At 41.3% G+C, this 14,353-nt stretch overlaps 1 protein-coding gene across 1 annotated transcript in view; it reads right to left on the bottom strand.

Annotated features, from left to right (window-relative positions):
• LOC122772521 (mothers against decapentaplegic homolog 6-like) overlaps positions 1 to 14,353 on the bottom strand; it is a 31,548-nt gene that overhangs the window by 15,201 nt on the left and 1,994 nt on the right. The window contains exons 2-5 of the mRNA XM_044030664.1: positions 13,231 to 13,309; positions 8,887 to 10,286; positions 4,703 to 4,756; positions 4,272 to 4,349 (exon numbers count right to left, since the gene is read on the bottom strand). Coding sequence (XP_043886599.1) covers positions 4,272 to 4,349; positions 4,703 to 4,756; positions 8,887 to 9,622 — 868 coding nt within the window. The 5' untranslated portion in view covers positions 9,623 to 10,286; positions 13,231 to 13,309. The remainder of the gene's footprint in view (positions 1 to 4,271; positions 4,350 to 4,702; positions 4,757 to 8,886; positions 10,287 to 13,230; positions 13,310 to 14,353) is intronic.

Here is a 14,353-nt window from a genome sequence, read left to right as displayed (position 1 = left end):
TGTTGTTTTTCTCTTTGTTTATTTTCCATCCAATTCATGACAATCACTGGTAATGGGAATGTTGTTAATCGCCTGTGATGCTTGAGGTATTCCATTGTGATGGTAAAGGATAAGCACGATAATAACAGGTCGACAACGCAGTAAAACAAGGATGTGTGTGTGTGTGTCTGTACATGTAAATGTCTAAACCTATCTTTTTAGGGGACATTTTGTCTGGGCCCCACATCTTTAAAGGGCTTTTTCAGGGGTAGGATGTGGTTTTAGGGCTAGAATTGGGTTTAAGGAAAGGGTGAAGTTTAGGGTAAGGGGCTAGGGAATGCATTATGTCCTCACTAAGATATACAAACAAGTTGGAGTGTGTGTGTGTGTGTGTGTGTGTGTGCGTGCATGTTCTGATAGCACCCCTATGAGACGATCTTATCACTGAGTCAGACAGAAATTCCTCCCTGTCTCTCTCCCCGTCACACACACACACGCACACACACAGACACACACGTGAATGTTATATATTTTGATATTAGTCTGCTTAACTTCCAGAAGATGTTTCCCCTTTACAAAGCAGAGCCGTTTACAGTGTGTGATAATAGAGCCCGGAGCAGTGGTGTGTATGGACCACACCCTTCTGCTGCTTTTTTTCCTCTTAAAGCTAAGGTAAACAAGTTTGCTTTAAATTCATCAAAGAGAGATGCTCACGCACCGCAGCACACATTCAGTAGTGCATCTATTTGCTCTATAGAAAAAAAAAAACAGGCCGTAGATGATGAGCAAGTATCACCTTAAGGCTAATTTAAAGATCTGAGCAGCGTCAATTTTATTCTATATATTAAAAAGAAACTTAAGGTTCATTTCCTGTCATTCCACAGAAAGTGTTGCTTTGAAACATGTCGAAAATGAACAACAAAGGCTTCATGCAGATTTCTTGGCTACTGTTGTTTAGCCAAGTCTCGTTCCTGTCGGCGCTCTTGGCCTGAACTCGACTTCTCAGCTCCAGTGTTCTGGTGTGGGGGCAGGGGGATCAGAGACCACACACACACACACACACACACACACACACACACACACACACACACACACACACACACACACACACACAGGTTTATCCTTTTAAGGACTCTGCGTTAACTTCCAGTCTTTTGGACAGCCTAAAAAGCCTTTATCCCTAACCTTTACCTAACCACAATTCCAAGTCATAGCCCTTAAATTACCCAGTTCCTCAGAAATGAGGTTCTGCCTCATTAGGACCAGGTTTTGGTCTCCATGAGTTCTACTGGCCCGGACAAGGTCAGTAATTATGTCAGTAAAAGCCCTTAAGAGGTAACAAACACAAGTATTTCTACATATATATATATATATATATATATATATATATATACATATACACATATATATGTGTGTATACATACATATATATGTATATACATGTACATACATATACTCACACAAACACATACAGAGAGAGTGCGAGAGAGAGAGAGAGATTTACCCTCACACTCCAGATCATTCATAAAAACAGCTCCACTTCCACACATGTGTCCTCTCACTACCTCACAGCCCATAAAGCTTGTAACTATTGACCTTGACTGAACAGACTCTGATGATTTTGGATGAAAAATGCCACCATGTTGTCCTCATTTGGTCAATGACAACATTGAGACAGTGTTCTCAAATTAAGCCGACTGAAACAGAAATACATGTTAAAAGCATGTTAGTCCGACTGAAATTGACTGGACAACACACCCAGATAATGCGGCTGAGAGTCAAATTACTATTGCACGACGCATAAACAGTAAACGTTCAACTAGGACCCAAACTCACTGTGTAAATGTTGCCCTTTCAGGCTCAAAGAATTAAAGATTTATGGAGTTTTCAGCGTTTGTCACTGAGAAGAGGCATGATGAAGGCTTTGTATTGTTCATGTAGAGTCGATATTACGACTGAGCAGCTCAGTGAATAAGGAAAACATGGACATTTTTCCCAGACTGGTAATGTGTGCATTGGCAGGACATGTGATCCCAGTATTTCTAAACACTTGCCTACAGCTTTTCCACAGGACATACACAACACAACCATGCAGCATTTTCATGCTTTGATGGGAGTTTAAATTGTTGTTTTTTAGCATTTATTTCAGAGAAGAACACAGGATCAGTATTTTATCAGTATTTTGTTTGCTCACTAAACAAAGGAAAACATGGGAAATCTTCCCAAACTGGTGATGTGTGCATTGGCAAAGGCTTGTGATTCCAGTATCTCTGCCATTAAACCTACACGGCAACACAAACTTCAAACCTCAGGACTCAAAGTACAAACAAAAACTCGTAAAAACTCTCAATGGAATTACTGCAGTCTCTCACTCTGAGGACTCTGAGGACTCTGGCGGCTCTGCGACGCGGTGACAACACAACGCAGACTTAAAAGGTGCCCGTTCACCTTTCAACACCATCCACAAGTGAAGCCCGGGGAGGCTCGATCCGAGTGGGTTTGTGGGTTTCTTCTAACGCTGCAAGGACCTCTCCACCCGACCCCGGCACGTAAACAAATAAAGCTCCAGTTTCATCATCTAGAGGGGGCTGTTTCCTGTCTAAACTCAGCCCTCAGCCCACAGCCTGCACCCCACCCCACCACCACCGTATACACAGGCACACAAAACTCTACACCTCCGCCTCATCAGAGCCGCTCGGCTCCCCCCGCCCCCAAAATGCCAGTCTCTTTCCACTGCTCAATTGCCGAGAGGAATGGAGGGATTTGAGGGAAGAAAGAGGGGAAGAGGGGGATGGGTGGTTTCACAGGCAAAGGGAATTGGGAGTATGCACAGGGATCTTATTGCAGCTTCATCCCAAAGAATTTTCTTTTTCCTTTTTTTTTTGCAGAGAAAAACGTAGGCAAAGAGAAAGTAAGTGAGCGAAAGAGAGAAGGGAGGGAGAGAGAGAGAGGGAGGGAGAAAAGCTACACTGCTGTGTCGTATAGATAGTGAGAGAACCCAGCCAGACCCCCACGGAGCCTCCATGCCTCCCTGACAATGGAAGCTTTATGCAGTGAAGTTTTTGGCCGTCTTTGAAAATAGGAAGGAAAGCACAACATAATAACATGAGTGAATGTAATTCACTCATTTATGTGGACACTCAAAGGGGGGACGCACGCTGTGTGTTTACACTCCTGAGTGTGGGTGTCCCTGAGGCTACAGCCACACTACTTTGTTTTGTTTGAAAACGGATAAATCCTGCTCCAGACTCTCCCGTCGTCCACATGACACCCGCGTTTGAAAGCCCTATCCACACGCAAACTGAACCAAGCACAAATATATGACGAAAAAACAAGACGTCAATTAAATAAAAATTAAGTTGATGTGCCAAACCTATGACTATGATGTAAAACTGAAACAATTAATCAATGAATTGAATATTAACCGATTAATAAATGAATCAACAGCTATTTTGATAATCAATTAATTGGTTTGAAGCTTTTTTCATGATTAAAACAAGATTTCCGATTGTTTAAGTTTCTTAAATGTGAGTATTTTCTTCATTTTCTTTGCTCCGAACATTAATGATTAATCGTGTCATTTTTAGCGTGTTTGTATTTGTAAACGTTTGTTCATCTGCCCAACACTAATGCCGCTTTTCCACTACATCACACTGATTGGTCAGAGTGTCGTCACTGGAAGAGTCATGAGTGCGACGTCCAACACAAGAATCAAACCGAACAATGCCTAACTGTAGATCAGTTAAAAGACTTAAAAATCCTAAAAACATTATATTTATTAACATTTAGCAAGGTAATGTCAAAAATCTCAATATTTAACAGAGGAGTCTGGCATATTTTTGTCTGTGCTCCGTAGTTCTTAACAAATCGTTTAAAATTACCTGGTTCTAATGATTCAGTTACACCGAAAAACAACTTGTTTGTGTGTGTCGCGCATAAAACAAAGTCACGACAACTGTGCTATGATGACTCCGCCCACTTTGAGGAGGTACTATAGTAATGGAAAATGAACTGAACCGTGAAGAGTTGAGTCATGCCAACATCATCATTTCAAGGTTTGGGAATTCTGGCATTTTTTGGACCAAATGAAAATAATTGACAGAATAATCAATTTACTTCTCTCACACACACACACAACTCAAACTTCCTCCATTTATACTTCTGAAATATTACATGGGCATTAACACCTTTCACCTTTCAGTGTCACACCTGTCTGAAAACTTACCACAAGCCTGGTCACAGGGTTCATGATCACATTCACACGTTCACTCGTTCGCATGCATGTGACTCACCTGTGTAGTCTCTTGGCATGATGTGAGGCGGACTGGAGAGGAGGGGGGGCACAGTTTCAGTGTAAGACAGAGTTGAGTCTGGTCAGAGAAGAAAAAAAAACACAAACATAAGCAGAAGAAAAAGATAGTTTTACACAATTAAAAATATGTTTGATGTGGACAGGTGGAAGGTGATAGGTGGGAGACAGCTATCGATTAAAACCCTAGAACACAGTCCCTTTTTGCACAAATGGAGATTAACTTTGTCATTAACTGTCGTCATCAGAATGGACGCCGGGTACTCAATAAAGCCCGACTACATTCGGCGTCACTTTCAGTACAGATACATTTTCACAGTTAATCTGTGTTTCCAGGCTAAAAATACGATGCTGGCGCCACCCTCCGTGTCAGGGACTGGTTTTGTAATGAGGGAGCTGATTTTCCAAACTCACCCAGTGGCTTGTGTTCATCTGAGCGGGACAGCGAGTACGGAGGAGGAGGTGATTCTAGAAATGCAAAGAAAAAAAAAGAAGGTTAAATTAAAGGCCGTGTTGTTCTTCATCCCAAATTATCACCCGACTCAAAACAAACGGCCCAATCACGCCTCACACAGAAACAACCTTATAATCCTTAAAAATGACATTCCCACACGCCTCAGCGGCATTCTCTTTCTGTTTGTGAAGGAATGTGCGTCGCAACATTATAGTGTTTTAACCGCTTTTAAACAGAAACGAGTGTGATGAATGTGGTTCAGTTTGGGCACCAAAAACTCCTGGTTAGAGCGATAGGAAAAGATGGTGTTTATCCTCATAGATACTCTTTAAATAAAAAAAAATGTATGATACCTTTAATTAGATGAGAATGTCCTTATAACACCATCAGCAACAAACTGTGGAAAACTCTCCCTCCACAGTTGTGGTCACTTTATTCCTGCAGGACTTTTACAAAACAACTAAAATGTTTTTGTTCCAACAGGCATTTTGCTCATCTTGTTTTATTATTATTATTGTTGTTATTCTTATTATTAGTAGTAGTAGTATTATCATTATTATTTTTGACTTTATTTCAATGACTCTTGCTTTTAATCCCTGTCCTTGTTTTTAACATAACACTCAGGCTGAATCAATTTATTTTGTAAAGCTTTTTCTATTGTTATTTAAGATTTTTCTACTTTGACTGTTAAAAATGGAAGAAAAGTAACATTTTTAAGTAATTAAATAATTGCATCACAGTATATTTACATATTGAATTGAATTAAATCACAATTGCAAATGTATAATAGGTGTCAGAAAATGACAAAATAGGTATTTTTCCACCAAAATCTCTTAAAATGTTGCTTCAAATACTTGTGGACTGCTTCTCTTTTGGTGATACAACAGTCTCAACAGAATATACAGTGCGTTTTTGACAAAATCTAGACGAAACTGCAGTCGCAGAAAATGCAGTCGCTGTCCACATGAAAACAAGTCTGCGTGACTCTGCTTTCTGATTATCATATTGGTGTTTTATTTTTGGCAACCCTTTTTTAATTTGCATTAACTGTAACTTCTCTTCACCGTAACTTCCTCTTCTTGTGTTTTCCTCTGATTGTATATATTGTAATGTATCCTTATTCAAATAAAGCTTTATTTAAAAATACACACAGCTCACATGCCATGTGCGTATGCTCAACAAATTCTTCTCTGGTTTTGGTGTATTTGTATAGCAGTCGTTCTTGAAAGTCATTTTTTCCTTACATCACTACTGGTGATACGTCAAAAACACTAAACGTAACAGGAGAAGAAAGAGTTGCTTAGTAAAAACTTACAATGTGAAATTATAAATAACCTTTGGACTTACAGTAACACTAACAGCTGCAGGTGTGAAAAACGTCTGTTATATTGTGTTACTACTAAAATACACAGTAGTTCCCGGCTGTCACATGATCAGAAGATGACACACGTGTCACTGATGTGGTGAAAGAAAACCGTGTCACTATGGAAACAAATGTTGGTTTTGGGTAATAAACTAATAGATTTTGCTACAGCAATGTTTCCGTCCTGAACTTAGTAAAAATGTAAATCCTCTTTCAATGTGTGTTTCCTCTTCAGTCAAAGCGTTGAAACTGTTTCGGCATCACTTTATAACTTCACATTAGAGCTGGACGACCACAATAACCATTTTAAACCAGGCAAAGGATCATGGAAATAATTGATCGGTTGACGTTGACCATTATCCTGAGTTTAAGTTGGAAACCCCCCCCCATAAAATGTGGTTTTAAATGACTTTATGAGCAGAACAATTGTAACAAAGAAACACTTCACACATATGTGGTGAAGTTTGTATGAAATTAAATGTGCATTAACACTGTATTTTTATACTGTATATGTTTAACTTTTCTTACACTGCGATTAAAGAAAAGTTAATTGCTATCATTAAATCTGCCAGGGAGGTTATTATATTTGTGTGTATGTGACCAAAGAGTGTGTTAAAAGTTGTTAACTTGTGGGAAACTGAGGTTTGCATTCTAAGTGCTTTCTCTGCTTCTTGGTATTTAATTATCTCCCAGCCCTATAATTCACAGAAGACCCTTTTAATATTTCCATGTAGGGTCAATTTAATAGCCCCGTCCTAACCCATACAGTGAATTCCACTGATATTATTGTATAACTGTAAATTAATGGAGTCTTTGTGCAGGAACTATTTGTTGTTTTTGGTATTCGTTTGTCATAATATAATTTGAATTATATTATTACATTATTGTATAAGTAGTATTTATTTTTTGCCTGTGCAATTCTCAGTCATTCAAACCATTTTCAAAATGAGTTCACACACAATACAGATTAAGCCAACCAGCTCCACACGATGAGTAAGTAAGATGATATGACAAACAAACACAGAGAAGCACCAACATCAAGCTTCAGAATTGAATTTTACTGCACAAAACATGTGGTTGTTCTGTTTGGTGCTGCCGTTGTATACACACAAACACTCCCTCAGTCAGGTCTGATAGTTTTGCTTGAAAGGTTTTTGAACTTCTGCGATTAATAACATCTAAACGCAACATTGTTGAAACACATATTTTGAATCATAGCAACGTAGACAACAAGCTACGACATTTTGCCTTTTCGAGCTGGAGCAACTACATCGATCTCTATGTGCAGTCATCAGTGCTGCAGAGAACGGGGACCGTCTACAAAGTGCAACACCCGATAAAAGATATTAATAAATTAGCCCTTTATCATTCCCACAGGGGAAATTCCTTTTCTGCATTTAACCCAACCTCTACTAGAAACAGCCACTGAGCAGGGACACCCCAGCCCTTTTTTGACCTGGCAGGGACTCGAACCAGCTACCCTCCAGTCACAAGTCCACTTGGCCATGGGCTGCCTGCTGTACTGTAAATGACACAACACCACTCAGTTTGGTGACGTAATTGACAATTATACTAATAAATATTCACAAAAAATATGAAAAGCATATTTTTTTTCAAACTGTGTGGTGCAGTACATCCTGCAGAAGACTATTGAAGTTATTTACACGGATAGATACAGCTTAAAAACAACGTTACATCATTTTTGTCCACAAAGACCAAACTGGGGCAGAATAATTGCCAAACGTCAAACACTGTTGCTTTAAGTTTAGCTTGAGTTCGATTGGTTTCTTTGTTTTTTTTGTCAAGTAAAAAGTTCACCATCACAACTCAAACTCAGAATCAGTGTTTTATATCAAGACAAAACTGTTTTCACTAACACAAACTCTTCTGTGTTAGAAGTTCACTAAAAAACTGCTGTTTCTACTGCTCCTGTAGGAATAGTCTTCAGTCCAAAGTGGACATGGGTTTGTGGCTGCGGCCCCTTTAAGAGCAGAGCCAGTAATTGCCGGAGTCCTCAGTCAGTCAGATAGCCAGCGAGTCAGTCTGGCGCCAGCGCTAAGCAAACTGTATATTATCGGCACTCCTTCACCTAAATAACAAGAGGAGGACCTCCTTGTCAGAGAAAAAAAGAGAGCCTAAGTGCAACTTGAGAGCGAGCCTGAATTGGATGATGTGGGAAAAGCAGCAAAGTTTTAAACACATTTAAACATGTGTGTGTGTAATGACTTTGGAATGTGGAGAGGACATTATTAAAAGAAATGGTCGATTAACTAAAAGCTTGTAGACGTTGTAGAGTCGATGACATTCTGAGCTGTTTCACTGATGCATTCAATGACATCAATGTCAACACTTCAGTGGTTCTTTAACTACAGTGTCATGTTGTATAAAGTCAGTTTTTCTCACTTGACCTCATCATCCTCTGTCTGGTGAATAGTTAATTGTCCCTTTTTTATATGTTTTATATAACATTTGCTGTTGTGATGTGTTTAATGTGTTAATGCCAACCTGAACATGAGATGGTTGATCTCAAGTGCTTTATATTAATACAAAATAAAATAAAAAGATGAAGAAAATGAAAGAGGGAAAGGGCAGCGATGCAAGCATTATGGATGCCAACTGTCTTTTAACACAAAGAAAAACAACAGCTGACTTAAACCCTGAGCTTCCACCATATGAGATGTGCGATGTTAAAGGTAAATGATGCGGAATTTGTGGAACACATTTCATATTTGTTTCTATCTAATGGTAAAGCTGTCAGATTTTAGGGCCACATGTCCTTACCTGGCTCACATAAGCGGCTGTAGTGGTAGGGGTTGCCGCACACCTTGGCGCTGTCCACTGCGCCGAAGCTCTGGCAGTGGCACAGTGACTTGAGTTGGGCAGAGACCGGCAGGTCGCTCCAGCGGTACAGCTTACACAGCAGAAACTGTGGAGAGACGTGATGAGCTCCGAGCCGCAACTCGGTGCTCGGCACCATGACGCACTCGCTGGGTAACCCTCCTTTGGCGTCGACAGCCTTGGCTAAAGCCTCCAGAGATTTCTCCTTGAGCCTTTTCAAAAACACATGAGCAGTGATGGCCACCTCGTCCTCCAGACCAGCGTGCCTCGTTGCGCACTGACAAGGCCCCCCTCCGTCTTTCCTCGGGGCCCAATAAGGGCTCCGCGGTCGGAGATCCCATTCCCCAAACAAACAACACGTCACCGTACTCCTGTCGCCCTCCTGTCCCGGCCTGTAACCTCTGTGCTCCAGGACGCACATGGCACCGCGGTCATCCTCCGCCTCCTCCCCCCGCTCCGCGCACTCCGTCACGTCTCCAGCCTCTCCTGTGAGTCCCGGAGCCGCGTCAGTGTGCGCCACTGACCGCTGCTCGTGTCTGTGGAGCTTCCCCGAGTGTCTGCCACACGGACCGTTCCGCGCTCCCTCACCTCTTCTGCTTCCATCCCGCCCGTCGCTCTCGGTGACCAGACGGCTTCTCCAGAGTCGCCGTACGAGACCTGAGCGTTTCGACTTGAACATACGACAGCCTAGACAGTTTTGGATGAGTCCTGTCGGTCCCGTGGGGATCTCCAAAGATGCCACATCGATTTAAACTCGTCGCGCAATGCTCGAGGTTTGTGCACGGTGCGCGCAGCATGCGCGCCCGGTGCTCACCGTTTTCTGTCTGTCCTGCAGCATTAGAGAGTGATTCTCAGTCATGCGTCTGGAGAAAGAGAGACGGCTCCACACAGTCACTGCTCAGTGACCTGCTGTCGCCAACTCAATTAAGCCACAACTCTTATGCCAATCCGTCAGCTGCCCAACACCGTGGAGATCCCGCACACGATCCACGAACCATAGTCAGAACGAACGTGTCGGTCCACATTCACGGAGAGAAGAGCACCAAAAACCACAAACACCGACACTTTTACACAGTTTCTCCTGGAGCTCGATGGCGAACTCCCTTGCTCTGTAAATCCCCTCTTCTTTCTGTCTTTCTTCACCCTGAAATAAATCCTCACAGCGCTGGAATCCCGCCGGTCAGTGTCGGTGTGGAAGAAGCGACAACCGTGCGTCACTATCCCGGGATAAAGCAGAGCTGGACGCGGACTCCAAGTGCCAAACTGCAGGACGGATTCCGTGCTGAGAAGTTGTTTAAAAGAGAGCTGGAATTACTCCACTCTGCACCAACCCCGCAGGTCCTCTGCGGACACACGCAACACACACACGTACACACACACACAACACACGCGCGCACAAAGTCAAGTCAAGTCAGACATAATGACACAGACTGGGTGGATTTTCAAAATGAGACTCATGCGTGATCCATTCTACACGTGATTGTAGACGAGCGTAAAAACAATCAATAATATTGGTTTTATTCCTTTAGTTTGTATTTTCTAACTAATTATAGGGGGGAGTTAATTTACTTTGACTTAAAAAAAGACACATCAGTTTAATATTAAACCTAAAATACAAACAAATTCATCAGTCACTCCTACTCCTTTTCAAACATGTGACAAGATGTAAATGTGTTGTTGTTGTAAATGTTGCACATGTGTTACTATAAAACATATAATAATAATACTATTATTATTTTTATTATTATCATTATTATTATTAATAAAAAATAATACAAATAATAATACTAACACTAACAATAATAATAATAATTCATAAAGGCCACTGAATGTAGTTTTTATAACGTTACTGAAATGCTTTTATTTTGAAGGCCCCCTCCTTCAGTACCACATGTGATCTAGTCAGACTTTACTCTCTCTCTCTCTCTCTCTCTCTCGCTCTCTCTCGCTCTCTCTCCCTGTCTCTCAGTGTCTCTCTCCCTCTCGGGGCCACAGAGGAAAGCTCTGGAGCCATTGGTTGATTCCCGCCATCATGTGCCAGTCTAGACACTTTGGCGGCTGGGAGCCGCACTGATTGTTGCGCAAACACGGTTTCAAGTTTCTTAACTCTTAAAGACGCAACATCCTGCTGTGCTCTGCTCTCTCTGCTCACTCTGGGAATGTTGCGCTGCCTGCTGCTGATCTTTGTGGAAGCCGCGCTGATCAGGAGTGAATGGAAAAAAAACGACTTAAAGGAGAGAATTATATACATGCTTTACACACACACACACACACAATTATGCAACACAAACTCTTCAAAGCCATTGTAATAATATATAATGATACAATAATATGCATTAGAGTGTAGATGATTAATGTACATGAATTATATTGTTTAACCTTTAGCTTTGTATTTATAATTTCATCACAATTTTTCATCTGACTTAATTAAATTCTAAGTTTTCAATGTAAAGAAATCTACGTTGGCGCCGAAGTGCAAATAACCACCGCAAATAGGAAAAAACACAAAAAACATTAACTGTACTTAGCTATTAGTAAATATGCACAAAGTGTAAAAGTTAATGGTCTTAATGATCACTCAAAGCAGCTTGACACTGCAGTTTTTGCCATTTACATTTTCATACAGTGCATTTATGTGCAGTGTGTGTTCTATCACTCATCTTTCAAACCCACTAACACGGCACAGCCGTTACAAGCAACGTGGGGTTAAGTGTCTTGCCCAAGGACACATAGGCATTTCAAACCCACAGACCTTCAAGCTGAAAGACGATTCGCTCTACCACTGAGCTGCGACAATTAATCCATTATTTGTTGATCATTAATTCACTGTCAGCTATTTTATAACGGGTTAACGACTTTGAGGGCATAATTAAAACAAGTTCTGTGGTTTTTCAGCAGCTCCTTAAATAGGAATATTTTCTGGTTTCCTGGCTCCATATAGCAAATAAATCATTAAAACTGAATCGTTTAAGAACATCATCATTACCAGATTTGGAAAACACAGGACGACAGCGATTTCAACATTTTCTAACACTTTGTGGACCAAAAGATTGATTAATAAAAAATAAAATCATTAGTTAGAGACCTGTGACAAAGTCTATATGGTGTTGCAGTGGCTAGCATTGTTGCCTCTCAGCAAGAAGGTCAGCGGTTTGAATCCCAGTTGGAGTTTGCATGTTCTCCCTGTGCATTCCGGTTTCCTCCCACAGTCCAAAAGTGTGAGAGTGGACGGTTGTTTGTCTTTGTATGTTGGCCCTGTGAAGGACTGGAGACATTCCAAAATCTTAAAGACGTCTCCTTTACAATTTCAAAGCTCCAGTGTGTAATTTATGTCACCAAAACACTCAGCAGTGTATGTTAAAAGTCAGATTTCAGTTGTACTAAGACAATCGTTTGTAGTGTCACGTAAACACGTTAGTCTGAGTTAAATCTAATTATTCTTAATTGGACTAACATCATATGCCATATTTCCAACATGGTATGGTTCGGTTTGGTACAGTACAGTGCGGTTTGGAATGGTTAAGCCCTGGGTCAGGCTTGCGTTTCCACTGCTTTGCTTTGTCAAGCTCTGTATGAGATAAGACTGCTGACTTTTCTGTCGCCCAATCAGCTTATTGTCGAGGGTGGAGCCTGACCGAACCGTACCATTTTACTCTGGTACCCCAAAGGAAGGGTGCCAAAAATGGAACAGTTGGGGCAGGTTGTTCCATTAGGTGGAAACACAGCTTAACGTATACATAGATGATTTATCATCCATCTCGCTGTTTGCTGTTTGTTTGTGATGTACAGTAAAGGAACAGGAAACAATAGCATATAGAGAGTTACAGTGCCACCTATGGAGTGGAAGTCAGACGTGACTCGGTCAGTGCATCAAATTTCTCCTCAGCATGTATACTCTGACTTGGCAAGTTGTCCGGTTGCCTGACCCAGTCACACCAGTTTGAATACGTAGTGGTGTACTTTAAATGTTGGGGATTCTTATGTATCTGTGTATCCCTACAATAAGCATTCAGGATCATTTAAAATACATGTGCAGACACAGTGGGAAACTGAGCGGTCATGGTGGAGGTTTATGCTGTAATTAATTAATGAATTTATTTTTTCCCCCTACACTGTTTCTAATTAAAAGCCAGCTTATTCATCACTTTCTTATGTATCTCTTAGTCTTAGCACTTAATTGTCCAATTAATTTATTGTAAACTCCACCTCTGACGTCTCCTCATTTGCAAACGTCCTCTGACAAATGAATAGAAAAGTGTCAGTTATGAGTCATCTGTTTGTACTTACAATGGTTTGTTTCCTTTGGCATGGCGAAGAAGAAGAATCCTGCTCCATCTTAGTTGTTTGTCCAGAAATCCCCAACAATCTGTGAATCGACAAGAAAAAAAAACTGACATCCAATGTTGTTTTGAGAAAAGTGACACACTGGAGCCAACTCGCTCGTCAGTGTAATTATTATGAATGAAATGAAATTGTGGCACGTTCAAATGATCAGCTGATAGCCCATCACCTGAACGGTCACGCTTTGCTGCACAAAATGTCCTTAAATACAGCAATGAATGAAATTAGCAATTAAAATAAAGTAAAGGTGACAAATGGGATTTAGAAAATGCCAACATGAGAATGGGGGGTGGGGGGGTGGGGGGGGTTAAAGGTATCGCTCAGTGACAGGTTTCTTATGTACCAACGTGACCTCCATCACTGCGTGAGACTGGCATTTCAACAACTCCACAGGCGACGTTTCAGCTGCGGGATTAGCCCAGTGTTCTCACTGTACGACAGGGGTCACTCTTCATATCATAAGAGTTAATCCTGGGTGTGAGTGGTATTCCCAGTTATGTACGCATGGTCCAGAATCAATGTCCCCAAACTCTGCTGGAGTATGTGAGGGACGACATGGCCGGGCTTATACCGAGAGAGGCTCGAGTTACATTGACAGAAGGACAGAGTTAAGGAAAGAAGAGGAGAGCAGTGTGTGTGTGTGTGTGCTTGTATTTGTTACCTCTTTACGACCTTTTCTGGCCTAAACACTGACCTTCAGAGGACCAGTAGTCTTCATGGAGACCTAAACCTAATGAAGCAGAACCTAATTTCTGAAGGAAGTGGTCAAGTTTAAGGCTAAGGTTTGAATTGTGCTTATAGGTTAAGATTAGGGATAACACTTTTTTCTAGCCTGTCCAAATGAATGTCCTAAGAAGAACAGCTGAGCAAACCTATGTGTGTGTGTGTGTGTAGATGGGTTCACTGCTGGGCACCTGTTCAAAAAAGTGTTCCCCTGTGTAACTCAATCAGATGCATAGATGCAGAAAGAGAAGTGTAAGAAGCTGTGGACGAGCCTTGTCTGGAGTTGTGTGTCACAGTTGCAGGAAACTTCATTTCTGTGCCTTTAAAATAACACACATCCAGCTGC

Source organism: Solea senegalensis, linkage group LG7 (assembly GCF_019176455.1).
Source record: "Solea senegalensis isolate Sse05_10M linkage group LG7, IFAPA_SoseM_1, whole genome shotgun sequence".
Taxonomy (NCBI): Eukaryota; Metazoa; Chordata; class Actinopteri; order Pleuronectiformes; family Soleidae; genus Solea; species Solea senegalensis.
Note: the sequence above shows the minus strand (reverse complement) of the source record. Positions and strands in the feature narration are given on the sequence as shown.